The sequence below is a fragment of the Canis lupus genome, chromosome 32, assembly GCF_011100685.1.
Source record: "Canis lupus familiaris isolate Mischka breed German Shepherd chromosome 32, alternate assembly UU_Cfam_GSD_1.0, whole genome shotgun sequence".
Lineage (NCBI taxonomy): Eukaryota > Metazoa > Chordata > Mammalia > Carnivora > Canidae > Canis > Canis lupus.
The window spans coordinates 1481694-1495778 of NC_049253.1; the positions used below are offsets into that span (position 1 = coordinate 1481694).

At 34.8% G+C, this 14085-nt stretch overlaps 1 protein-coding gene across 1 annotated transcript in view; it reads left to right on the forward strand.

Moving 5' to 3' along the window:
- The window catches only part of PDE5A (phosphodiesterase 5A), a 129934-nt gene that overhangs the window by 54391 nt on the left and 61458 nt on the right, over nucleotides 1–14085 (forward strand). The window contains 4 exon segments of the mRNA NM_001003188.1: nucleotides 916–1053; nucleotides 3125–3192; nucleotides 11414–11522; nucleotides 12530–12617. Coding sequence (NP_001003188.1) covers nucleotides 916–1053; nucleotides 3125–3192; nucleotides 11414–11522; nucleotides 12530–12617 — 403 coding nt within the window.

Consider the following 14085-nt stretch of genomic DNA (forward strand, 5'->3'; position numbering starts at 1 on the left):
TTGGCACCTATTAATCTAGTCTCCATTTTTACAAACACAGCTACAAGTCTGTCACTTTCTTTTTGCAGTACATTATAGCCCAAGCTGCTTCCAAAGACACACAGGCTTTTGAGGTTCTTTCTCCACTCGCCCTTGCAATCTCATTTCCCCTAGCTCTCCTCTTTACACTCTATATTCTCTTTAAAACTTGATCAAAGCTTGCAGCATGCTACTCTCTCTCAATTCAGTTGTTATTGACTGAAATTTTTCTTTCCCCGCTCACCTAAACGATTCCTGCTTATCCCCCAGGCTTCAGCTAGGATAGTATTTCCTCTGGTAAATTTTTTGTGATATCTTTTCTTCTTCTTCATCACACAAATATTTTGCAAGATTAGAAGAAATTCTGTGGAATTCAAAGGAAAGTGAAATTACCAGGAAAAACACAAAAGGAGCTCTTAGAGCTTAGTCTGTTTTGGACAATATTTACTGGGCTATGTGAAAATGCTGATAAATGATCTCAGAAATTGAGAACAATAGCAATGTCATTGTGTTTTATGTATCAGATGCTGTTCAAAATACTTTATAAATGTTCACTTATTTAGTTCTCATGATAGTCCTGTGGTTTGGTATTACTTTTACTATTATCCCCATTTTTAAGGAATTTGCTCTACATCACAAAGCTCACAGGAAGGGAAGGTGGGATTAAAAACTGATGACTGATTATAGAGTCCAATTGTAACCACTCTACTAACTGTACTAACAGCCAACATGGAAGCTCTGTTAGTAAATAGAGACTTACATATTTAATTCTTGGACATATACTTGATTATACCTTATTAGATTATAGATACACAACTTATAAACCATATAAATCATTGTATTGCTTTATAATTACAAATAATTACTAAGTAATGAGCTCTAAATTTTCCTGTCTAGGTGCTGCTTGACCTTGCTAGCTTAATTTTTGAAGAACAACAATCATTAGAAGTAATTCTAAAGAAAATAGCTGCCACTATTATCTCTTTCATGCAGGTGCAGAAATGCACCATTTTCATAGTGGATGAAGATTGCTCCGTGAGTACAGAGTATGACTTTTTAATTTTTAGAAAGACAGAAATTATATTCCTTAAAGCACTGCTTTTAAACTTCATGTTAGCCTCAGATTGCTCTGAAATCCAACTGTATATGGTTGTTTATGCAAAGCCAGTCAGAGTATGAACTATTTTGGTTGAAAGGGGGTTAAGGTGAGATTGGAGGATGCCTTCAAAGCACCCTTTCACCTTTGTGTCCCTCCACTAAGTGGTTACCATGGAATGAATGTCTGTGTGCTGCTTTTGTCAATATTGACACTACCTTGATGGAGAGACATAACATTGTCATAGTAGTGTGCAGACCTTTTGTGGTCAGGAATAGTGGTGTCCTGGTTGTTATGAACAAGTAGACTCCCATTCTGAATGGGTTGGGTATAATTTTTTTTTTTAATCAAAAATTGTTTAGAAACCAAAAGGCATGGCCCAATAGAGGGCCTTGTATTAAAGGAGCCTATTAGTCCTAAATCCTTTACCAACAATGGAAAATCACTAACTGTTCTAATTGGTAGGTTTCAATCCATTGATGTATAACATAAAGAAACAGATATGTGTGGAAAGACAAAGTGTTCTCATTGAATGCTGGTTACTTCTATACAGGCCAATTGAGTTTACCGTTAGAATCAGAGCTTCTAGCCTAAGGCAGTTTTCCTTTATGCAATTTCTTTTCCCTTTTTAACCTATGGATCACTGTTTCTGGGATATTTCTTTTTGACATCATTGTTTATTTTTTTTCTGATAGACCCTGAAAATAAGCTCTTCATTGGTGGGTTAGGAAATGAAGTGGGGATTACAGCCACTTATATACTCAGTTGTAATCCATATATGAGATCTGAATTGATGGGTTTTAGGGCAATAGAATAATGAAAGATATGTAGTACTTATATTAAAATTTAAAAAATTGTTTTAGATAGTAAGACTATACTATATGACTAAACATTATCTGAATCATTTTGTGTGTGTATGCGTGTTAATTCTCATTAACCAGATATCAAATGAGAATTTACTGTGTTAAAAGGTAATCAGTATTCTCATATATATTATTTTAAATTTTCAATGAATTATATATAAAGTCCTTAATACAGAGATGATTACAAATAGCTATCCTTTTAAAGTTCAGGTCAGAACTCATTAATGCAGTAAGTCAGTTTACAATTTTGGCTCTGTGACCTGTTCTTAGGATTTAATTTTTGAAAGTTATATGTAGGGACCTCCTTTTTTTTAAGACAACTTGAATATCACTTCAATTAACATTCACCTCATGCTTCGGCCAGTTAACATCTATCATGGCAGCAACTGACTTGGATCATTGGTGCTTTGAAGTATAACTTAGCAATATGCCTGTTAATATATTTTGCTCACTTTTTAACAACTTAATTTGTTGGGTTTAGGAATCAAGTGACTTGATGTTCATTTATATTATAACTTTTTGATTAAAATTATTTCAACAACATGAGCAAAAATCCAAATGTAAGCAAGAAAAATACAGTACTCAATTCTTCCCTCCCCAAGTTAAACTAATATTATTTTATTTCTGTGTTTCCCTCCAGTTCTTTATTCAGTTGTAAATACAGCATGAGTATGAATATATATTCTGCTTTTTAATGTAACTTGCAAAGTACTTCTTTTTGTTGCTAAAATCTTCACAATTATTTTCAGTAAATATTCATAAAATATACTGAATTGCATGTATTTTAAAAAGATCTAACAACAGCAATCAATGTATGTATAAAAGCTAAAATATGAGGATTTTGAATAAATATCAAGAAAATTTGAAGCTAACGTGTTTATTAATGCCTGGTTGAAAAACAAAAACCAAGTAATACGCAAATGAGCATTTTTGCAAGTGAATATCGGAAACAGTATGAACATGGGAAGCAGACTTGAAGCTGTCAAGCAGTGAGTACGTATGTCAGTGTAGTCTGAGAATAAGTTAAAAAAATACCACAAGTATTGGTGTTTTGTGTCAATTACATTGACTTGCATGTGTGTATCTAGATAGATTTCATTACATTGTCAAACTTACTTCTCAGTGTTTGTTGTCACTCTGTTTTCAGGATTCTTTTTCTAGCGTCTTTCACATGGAATGTGAGGAATTAGAAAAATTGCCAGATACGTTAACAAGGTAAAATAACATATTCTCTGTCTTTTTCACAAGCACAGCTGACCCTTGAACAGCACGACTGAAACTGTGTGGGTCCACTAAGACATGGATTTTTTTCTGTAAATGTAATACAGTATTATAAATGTATTTTCTCTTCCTTATGATTTTCTTAGTAACGTTTTCTTTTCTCCAGCTTACTTTATTGTAAGAATACTGTATATAATACTTATACAAAATATTTGTTAATTGTATAATCTGGTCAACAGTAGGCTGTTGGTTAAATTTTGGGGGAGTGAAAAGTTATATGCAAATTTTTGACTACATGGGGTGTTGGCACTCCTAACCCCCACATTATTTAAGCCCAGATATGTAATGCTGGCTAAATGGTTATTTCATGACCGGTTTAAGTCATAACAAAGAAGCTACAGGCTGCTTCCTCCCACCCACCAATAATTTTATTTGTGAAAATACTTTACTATTTGATGACAGAGTTCCAGCATTTTTTCCCCTGTAGTTGAGCTATAGAAGAATTTCTAATATAGTGAATTGTGTCCAAATTACTGCAGAATTTTTGTGAACTGGCTTATTTAAGATCCACAAGTCTGTATTGCAGTTATAGTTTTCATTGCATGTTGGATCCTCACTGGAAATTTGATAGACTTCTGAATAAACATTTCTTTGAGTCTGCTGTGATTTGGAATTAGCCCTGGGGATTTAACTAGTAACAAAAGGAAGCCTATGATCCTGGTCACACCAATACATACATCCAATGGCTAGAATCAAACTAGATCTCTATTGCAGTTCATTTCTTTGTCATGTTTTTTGTAATTTAAAAATTTGTACTAATTTTTTGTTGTTAATTATCATTTGGATAATAGAAAGCAATAATATGGTTGAGGTTAGAGATATCATTGCCCCAATTTTATTTGTGCTTTTTGAAGAATTTTGGAAAGGATTTATTTATTTTTATTTAATTATTTTTTAAACAAAGTTTTTATTTATTTATTTTTTTTACTTTTTTATTTATATAGTCATGATAGAGAGAGAGGGAGGGAGGGAGAAAGAGAGAGAGGCAGAGACACAGGCATTGGGAGAAGCAGGCTCCATGCCAGGAGCCTGATGTAGGACTCGATCCCGGGACTGTATCCCGGGACTCCATCCCGGGACTCTATCCCAGGACTCCAGGACCACGCCCTGGCCCAAAGGCAGGCACTAAACCACTGAGCCACCCAGGGATCCCTGGAAAGGATTTAGAGTAAACTACCAAATGTTCTTGCTCAGATTCCGTTTTTCACTCTTAGCAAAAAAACTAGTGTTGTTTGCTTAAGTGATAGGATATTCTAAGAAATGCAAGTCTGCCAGGATAAAGTAGCAGGAATTCTTAGGTATAGTGTTGTTTAACCACAATTTTCATTATTCATTTGTTTCTAATTATTTCACCCCCTAAAATAATTTTAATTTTGCCCCAAATTATTTTATCCCTAATTATTGATGTTATATCTAAAAGCTTCATATGATCATGGAAATAGAATATTGTTTTAACTTTACTATTTGATACTAAAGTTTCATATTTTTTTCAACAGTTGACCTGGTGTGGCATTATTACATTTAGTGAATGGTGTTGCAATTAGTACAGTCCTCGGTAACCAATATATATTCTCTTTGGTGGTGGTACTTTAAAAATAACCTCTGTGCACATTTAAACTATAGAACATTCTAGAAGATGACTAGGTCTTTTAAAATAAAAGTCAGTGTCGTTGAACAAGATGGAGGGAAGGACTGTCTTGGACATAACAGCCAAATGCAACGCATAAATTTTGGTCAATTCTGATTAAAACAATTGTCCAGGAACAGTTTTTGAGAGCAATAAGAAATATGAATATGGATTAGATGGTAGATAGTTGATGGGGAATTACTATTACTTTTCTTTGGAATTAGGAACATTTTGAGGTTAATAGGAAACTTTTTATTTTTAGGAGATTCATCCTGGTGTATTTAAGGGTGAAATATTAGGATGTCTGCACCTTACTTTAAAATGGTTCAGCCAAAAATAAATAAATATATCTAAATTTAATATATTTAAACAAATAAGTGTATTTATACATACATATGTATATAAAGCAAATTGGTAAAACATTAAAAATTATTGAATCTAGATTCAATAGATAGAGTAGGATATTCATTTTACTTTCAATTTTTTTTATATTTCAAAATGTTCATAAAAAAATTGGAAGAAAATGTTTGTAATAAAAAATTGGAAACAGGGATCCCTGGGTGGCGCAGCGGTTTGGCGCCTGCCTTTGGCCCAGGGCGCGATCCTGGAGACCCAGGATCGAATCCCACGTCAGGCTCCCGGTGCATGGAGCCTGCTTCTCCCTCTGCCTGTGTCTCTGCCTCTCTCTCTCTCTCCTCTGTGACTATCATGAATAAATAAATAAAATCTTTAAAAAAAAAATTGGAAACAAAATGAAAATCATCTCTGTAGACCACATAAAGCAGAATAGCAGAGCACAATTGCCTGAGTTTACAGCTCTCTTCAAGAACAGAACACTTCACTGCATAGCCTGGTTTTGTCAAACCCTCTTAAGACTGACCTCCCAGGATTGGTGTGAGGTCTGCAGGCCTGTCTTTCATCCTCTTCTTCTCATCCTGTCTCACATTTCCTATCCTCTTATGCCTTCCCTTATCAAGATGGAGACGCTGTTGACCACGGTGACTTAAAGTTTAGTTGGTTAAGTGATTATAAGTAAATCAAAACTCATTACTTCTAGACTATTATTTTAACAGATACAATGAAATCTGTTTTCTCTTATTAAAAGAATTTGAGGAATTAATAAAGGGGCAGATGTAACTTGGGGGCAGATGTAGCAGATGACTCATGCTGCACCTCACTTTGGCCTTTTTTGCTAACCTGGGCCTGGCATACATAGTCAAAAGTAGATAAACCATATTATGTCTAGAGATTTTTCTGCTACCTGGAGCTTTTGGTTCACAAAGTTAAACGGAGTAAAAAAGAAAAAACAAAGTTAAATGGAGTAGCTGACCTCTGCTTCCTTCTTGGCATTGCTGATCATGAAAAGTATATATCCTATTTTCATGTGTAATCTTTCCTAAGCCCCTGTGTGCCATGGTATTTTCTGGCATATTTGACATTTAGTTGTAGTTAATACTGAGTTTTTTTTTGAATATGTGATAATAAACCTACCTCCTAGTGAGTATGTGTGTATCCTTTTTAAATGCTGGTATCTCCTGCCTAGATCAGTAATGAAGTTTCTTATTCTTAGGAAGAACATTAATATAATTTTGATTTTATGATGTTAGGACATTTTTGTTGGATTTTGTAAAGAATGTTTTAGAAAGCTTCTAGATAAGACACATGTAAATATTTGATCTTTTTACTTTTCAGATGGTATAATGAATTGCTACATATAAAAATATTGGCATATATATTTAATGTCTACATATATCTATAGGTATGATACTGTATATGAAAAGTATAAAATGATAGAATGGTATGTGATATAAATGATATACAATGACCATATGTGGAATTTAAGAAACAAATGAACAAAGAAAAAAAAAGACAAACTAGAAACCAGATTCTTAAATACGGAGAATAAATTAGTGGTTGTCAGGGAAGGTGGGTGAGGGGATGAGTGAAACAGATAAAGGGGATTAGGAGTGCACTTATCTTGACGAGCACTAAGAAGCATATAGAATTGTTCATCATTATTTTGTATGCCTGAAAATAACACTGTATATTATACTTGAATTAAAAAAATAAGATTAAAAAAAGTACAAAATGATGAGTTATCTACATTTACCTTTGGATATTTGTGCAGCAATTATGAGTCTATATAATTACATTTTATGTATAGGCATTTTGATTTTATTACAAATTCAGCCTGGTCCTCTAATTTCTAATGGTAGCTGAACAAGCCCAGCGATTTGGTGTGATAGTGACCTCTACTGGTAAATATGCATTAGAAAGTGTAGTCTTACTCATTTGAATTATTTCTTTTTTTTTTTTCATTTGAATTATTTCTAATGAATACTCTGTGTTCCCTCTCTGTAGATGAAATGGAAAGTATTTTTCAATTTATTTTTTTAATCATTCCAAGATAATCTTAGTATAAAGATACTTCTTTAACGGGTAAATAGCTCAGTGTGATTTCTGTAAAAGAGTAATTTAATGGATCATTCTGATGGACTCATCAACTAATTTTACAATATAAAATGCCTTATGTCAGCTAAACATTAAGGTTAGCGTTTATACTAATGATACTGCAAAAGGCCTTTAAATGATGTCAATATTTTTATTATTTTAATAAAAATTAGATATTAGGCCTAATTTTGCCAAACCTCTGAATTAAAAATGATGTGTTGTGACTTCAGCATTTTGAAAAAGCACTAAGCCGATAATGACACTTGACCAGCAGGACTCTCCAATGCTCAGTCTTAAACATTTAGCCAACCCAAACACTCTCCCATGAAATGAAATGCTAGGCAATTTTAAGATGTCAGCAATAAGCAAATCATTCTTTTAGACCAGTCATTTCACTTGGAAAGCATGGCTCATTTGGTATTTGTCCAACCAACTCACTAAGCATCCTTTATAAATTAAAATAACACATTGAAGACAGTTTTGAAATGTTAAGTGTAAAACTAAAAAATATTCAGGGTGAATATTTATACATAATCCTCAGAATCCTATTGTCAGTGAGAAAAAGCACAGGATAGTATTTGGGACTTGGGTTGCCTACGAATTTCAGATGGGAAGTTCATTTCCAGATGGTGGGAGGTTTTGGAGTTTCTGTGCTTTACTTAATAAGAGCCACCCAATTAGGAGGAAAAAACATGATATTTTAGTGCTATTATTCCATCTCAATTAACTTGATGTTAGTTTAGAATTATTGTAGAATTGATATATACTGAGTAGTATAGAATAATTCTTGAAGCTCATTTTCTTAGAATATATATATACTATATATATACTAGTTAATACTCGTTATTGGTTTTTATTTAGAGAACATAATGGCAGCAAATACAGTAACACTACAAAACAGTAAAAAAGGTTTTACTATAAGGAGCAATGCATACTGAGTAGAAGAAGAGTGTAGACTGTGAAATTTAAGTTCCACCATTTACTAGCTGTCGGGCATTTTGTAAATGATTTAACCTTTCAAAGCTTCAATTTCTTCATCTGTAAAATGGGAATACAAATAGCAGAATTGTAGTAAAGACTAAATGAGATAATGTACACAAAATGCTTCAGAAAATTACCTCCACATACTAAATGAGTATTAGCTATTATTTCCATGTCTCCTGTGTGTTTTTCTGGCTTTGCTTTACATAGCCTGCAGTGATGCCCATTTCGGTCTAAAGCACAGAAACTTCTCACACTCCTGTCTTGCCAAGGATATACTCCTGTACATTCCACCAATTGCCACTATGCAAAACACACTAGATGTAGGAATTAGCCCAGGTCCTCCAAGAAGCAAATGCGAAGACTCCTCTCATCATATCTGTGTCTTAAGTGGGGGTGAGATGTGGGCAGTAAAAGGAAAGAGTATAAACCAACCAGCTTTCTCTTAAGTGAGGTTTCTAGAAGCAGCCATATTTCTCCTTACATCCTATTGACTAGAACTCACATGATGATTCTAAACCACTAGTGGCTGGACAACATAGGGTTTATCCTGGGTGGCCATGTGTCCACATAAAGACGAACGGAAGAGGGTTTCAGAGACAGCTGGCAGCTTCTGCACTACACTCTCCCCAAACAGGGCATGTAACTGAATGTATTCTCTGTTCTGTGTCACAGCCTCTGTTGGATTGTAAGCTCCTTGTGACGGCTACTGACCTATATAAGCTTGTCTCCCACGTGACACTAAGGGGGCCTCTCGTGGATCAGGTGCTCAATCTGTATTTACTGAGTGCGGGAACTAAGAATTCACCAGCATGTCTTAGAGAGTAAGAAACAAAATGGTATCGCATAACTTAATACATCTTATTACTCATTTTTCATTAAAGTCACCATTAGGAGAACTGAAAATTTTCAGGAAATTTTAAAAAGAGAATTAGATTTCTATTGATTTAAAAGTAATTTAAATTACGTCTCCTCTATGTTAATGCCTGGAGGTCTGATCTTATGATCTCTGGCGAGCCACTTAACTATTTTGGGTTTCATCTGGCTCCCACTGTTAACATAATGATGGGGATAAGAGGAATAAAAGTCACTAATAGCATTGTTATTTTTTAAAAGATCTGGACAAAGGTGTCTTCTCCAGTGTACTTCTTTCTCCCTGTAACTATCTTTATTAAAGCTTCTTATTTTCTTTTTCTGAGACTTTAGCTATGTATAAGATATTTGTAGTTTTTATTGACCTAAATCCTGCACTTATCTCATAAACTTTTCTTGAGATTCCACTGAGATAATAAGCATGAAAGAGGAGCCAGGTCCCAGATCTGATTTGTAAGACAGTCCATGTGCCTTCACAGATGATCAGTGTTGTTCAGTAAATGCCCATTCTAAAATTCATCTGCTCCTATGTGACTACTGTCATTTGCTTCATGGGGTCAAATTTGACCCAATCTGACCAATTACACTTAAACTATAATGTATAGCAAAGAAGGGAAAGGCTAAAATATCTTGACCAGGAATGGGGCCAAACTTCAGGAGTCTCAGTGGAATTACTAGTGTTCAAGAGCACCATCCCGAAAGGGTTCACATGTTGGGTAGAAGATGGAACATAGAGAAAATGTTATAACTTCGAGAACATAGAACAGGTGGACATTTTTCCTGAGGCATGTATTTTACTTTGAAATCTTTCTTGCTCTTAGACTCTATTTCTTCAGTTGGTGATAATTAAGATAGGCATAGCCTTATAATTTGAGTAAATTTCCACAACCTGACACTCTTTCCCCAACTCATCCCCATCACTAGGGACCATGTAAAGTTTCCTGATGTAAAAAACATGGTCTATTTAGTGTTCCCAGCTGCAGCACTGGCATTGTACCCTCTGACATCTGATTGATCTTTTATATTCAACCTATTAAGCAAGAAACGGGGAAAACTGGGAAAAATATTGTAAGCTCAAGAAAATTATTGAAGAAGATAAATTTTTAATTTAAAAAAGTGTCATAAAGTCTCTCAAAGCAGAAAAAAGAAGAGCAGAAGCCTTAGAAATTTCCTTGAGGCATGCTTTATTTTTCCCTTGGTTTGAAATGTATATATGATTATTGGGGTGGATAAAACATGTAACTGGGGAAGTAAAACAGACACTAGACCTTAGTTATTCTATAATCTAATGAAAAAATAAGACAAAAAATTCATGCAGATTTTACATAAACGACAAAAAAAATCAGCGTGCCCATTTACAGTGGTGGTAACATTACTTACGGCATTTTATTTTCATATTTTTAAGACTTATTTATTTATTCATGAGAGAGAGAGAGAAGCAGAGACATAGAGGAAGAAGCAGGCTCCCTGCAGGGAACCAAATATGGGACTCGATCCTGGAACTCTGGGATCACACCCTGAGCTAAAGGCAAACGCTCAACCCCTGAGCCATCCAGGCATCCCACTTACGACATTTTAATTTTTTTTTTAATTTTATTTATTTATGATAGTCACAGAGAGAGACAGAGAGAGAGAGGCAGAGACACAGGCAGAGGGAGAAGCAGGCTCCATGCAGGGAGCCTGACGTGGGATTCGATCCCAGGTCTCCAGGATCATGCCCTGGGCCAAAGGCAGGCGCCAAAGCGCTGTGCCACCCAGGGATCCCCCCACTTACGACATTTTATTATTTTTTTTATTTTTTATTTTTTTTAAATTTTTATTTATTTATGATAGTCACACAGAGAGAGAGAGGCAGAGACACAGGCAGAGGGAGAAGCAGGCTCCATGCACCGGGAGCCCGATGTGGGATTCGATCCTGGGTCTCCAGGATCGCACCCTGGGCCAAAGGCAGGCGCTAAACCGCTGCGCCACCCAGGGATCCCCACTTACGACATTTTAAGACTTGTTTTAGATAGCTGAAAAATTACTGGTCTTTGTCTTTTCAAAACATTTAAATTATAATAACTACAAAGTTGTAAATCATCACATTTAAAATGCATTTTCCAATTAAGATACACACTTTATAATTTAAGATTGGTGTGTATCTCTTATTATCATTTATTTAACTCTGTTTTGCCCATGTTTTTTCACTGCACAGAAAGAACTCATATCTTTTTTCTACAGGGAACGTGATGCAAACAGAATCAATTACATGTATGCTCAGTATGTCAAAAATACTATGGAACCACTTAATATCCCAGATGTCAGTAAGGACAAAAGATTTCCCTGGACAGTAAGTCAACCAACTTTAAACTTGGAGCTCAAATGCTGTTTTCCCATCAGATCTGCACTTATAGGGCCTCTTCAGCTGAAGACCTGACCTTAGAACTGGCTATTTCAGAGTGATCTGTGCTTTCCCTGATCTGATGAAACGAAATAAAATAAAATAGCTCATAATCTGTTGAGAGGCAGTCAGCTGTACTCCAGTATTTTTCTCTGTACTTACTAGCTTTGTATGCAGTGTGTAATAATGAATTATCATAAACTAATTTTGAGTCAATTCTATTACCTACTTTATGTCAGTGACATTCTTACAGTGTTGCTAGAGTTCTTAAGTTTGTCCTCAAAAATTAAGTTCCATATGGCTCAAACTTATATTACTGGGCATTTACTGCAGTGAGTAGCTTTGTGGAGAAATGAGTATGTTTTCTTTGACAGCAAAGCTACAAAGATCAGTTTCTCAGACACTGAAAACTTTGAATTCTAATGTTTTCTCTCATTTCTGGAAAAGCATTGCATTTTGAGGCAGCTGCCTTGATTTTGTTACTTGGGTATCTAGAAAGCCTTTTTAGAACTTTAGCAGTATGAGCAATAGAAACAGTGGCAGTCCTAAACAAAGACAAGTTTGTAGCATATAGTATCTGAGGTAGTGTAGTGCTTTTTAGATTCAGGCCATCTTAAGTTATTGAGACATGTACTATACCAGTATAGTAAATAATTACGTAAATATTTTGCTTAGTGTTACCAAAAGCTGCTTGGGAAGTTCAGAATGAAAAAAAAAAAAAGGAAATATAGGACATTTATTACTTTTAATAATGTAAAGACTAATTGCTGTATATTGCATGTATGTGAACTTCATTATAATTTGTACATTTTCTGCGCTCTGATGTTATCTCCAGCTAGTAAAAGATGAATATGATAGTGGTTTTAGATGTCTGATATAGTTTATATAGCACCTAATGGACAAATCAATTTCTTCATAATTTGTATCTGCTTTGTTTTATTTTTGTTTTTGTTTAGAATGAAAACACAGGAAATGTAAACCAGCAATGCATTAGAAGTTTGCTTTGTACTCCTATAAAAAATGGAAAGAAGAATAAAGTGATAGGTAAAACCTTTTATTCATCTCTACTCTATACTTATTAAAGAAAAAAAAATTGTTCCCAGAAATTTTTTCCTTCAGTTGTAAATTTGATAAAGTGTGTGAAAAAAAGATAAAAATTGGAATAAAATAATTTTGAAATAATTTTATTGATGTTAACATTGTTAGATATCTTAACTATAATGTATTTTTGTAATTATTATAATACTATTTCAACAAGATTTTTGTTGAAGAATGATGTGTAGAAAATTTGTAGACTGAGAAACATCAAGTTGATAATGTGTATTGCTTTAGAGACTCTCATTGCCTCTGTTTTTTTAAATGTGGGATTTGGGTTTTAGAGTGTATTCATATGTTCAAGAATATTTATTGAGCACTCCAGTATTCTAGTGATGTGGAATAAATTGGCGAGCAAAGTGGAAATCCTGGCCCTCAGGAGCTTACATTCTTATATTAAGGTAATAAGAAAAACGTCTACTTCAGGAATGTTGGAAGAATGCATCCTCAAAAAAAAAAAAAAATGGAATGATGTTACCTATTCTTGACATATTTGTTTCTTGGCCTTGCAGGTTATATTGAGAGTAGTAGAGAAAGTAGGAGGTTTTATTTGCCAATCATGCATGATTGACATATGAAACTAGTCTGAACTGTTAACGTTGGCCTGAGAACTTTGAAATAAAGGAAATACAAAGACCTTCTGAAAGCTAACCTTTAAATAGAAACCCTAATGAAGTGAGGCTTAGAAATATAAATTTACCTTAAAAAGTCTGAGTAGTTTCCAGATTGCAGGACTTAACTGTAATTTTATTGAAGGAGGCTATCAACCAGCAAGGCAGGGGAAGGGAGGTATTATTAATGAAAAAGGGGGAAAAAAGGACAAATATTGAAAGTACCTATGTAGGTTCTGCCCAGGGGTCAGAGACTCCTCACCCCTCAAGTGGAGTTGGATGTAGTAAGTTGCATCAGTGTGGGTTGAATAGTCTGACCACATGGTGAGGCCATTACTTGGTGGCAGTGGATGTAGCAGGCTGTAGCTTTCAGTGATTCCAGTCCCTTCGTCGGTGTGCATTCTTCCTATGAGATGCAGGCACCAGGGTATGCCAATAACCATCCCACCAATCTGACTTCCCTTGTTCTGATTATTTTTTCCCCAAGGTAACTTAATTCTTAGGAGGAGAATATATTACTTATATACTCAAAAATACCTTGATTGCTTTGACAGTTTCTTTAAAAAAAAAAAAAAAAGATTTTATTTATTGTTCAAAAGGAAGAAAGAACAAGGGAGTGAGAGCACAAGAGCTGGGGGAGGGAGAAGCAGAGTCCCCGCTGAGCAGGGAGCCAGATACGATGCTCCAACTAGGAACCCAGGATCATGACCTGACCCAAAGGTAGACGCTTAACCGACTAGCCACTCAGGTGTCCCGACAGTTGTTTCTTATTATAAATCAGTGAACTGGACTTGAGGTGATAGGCT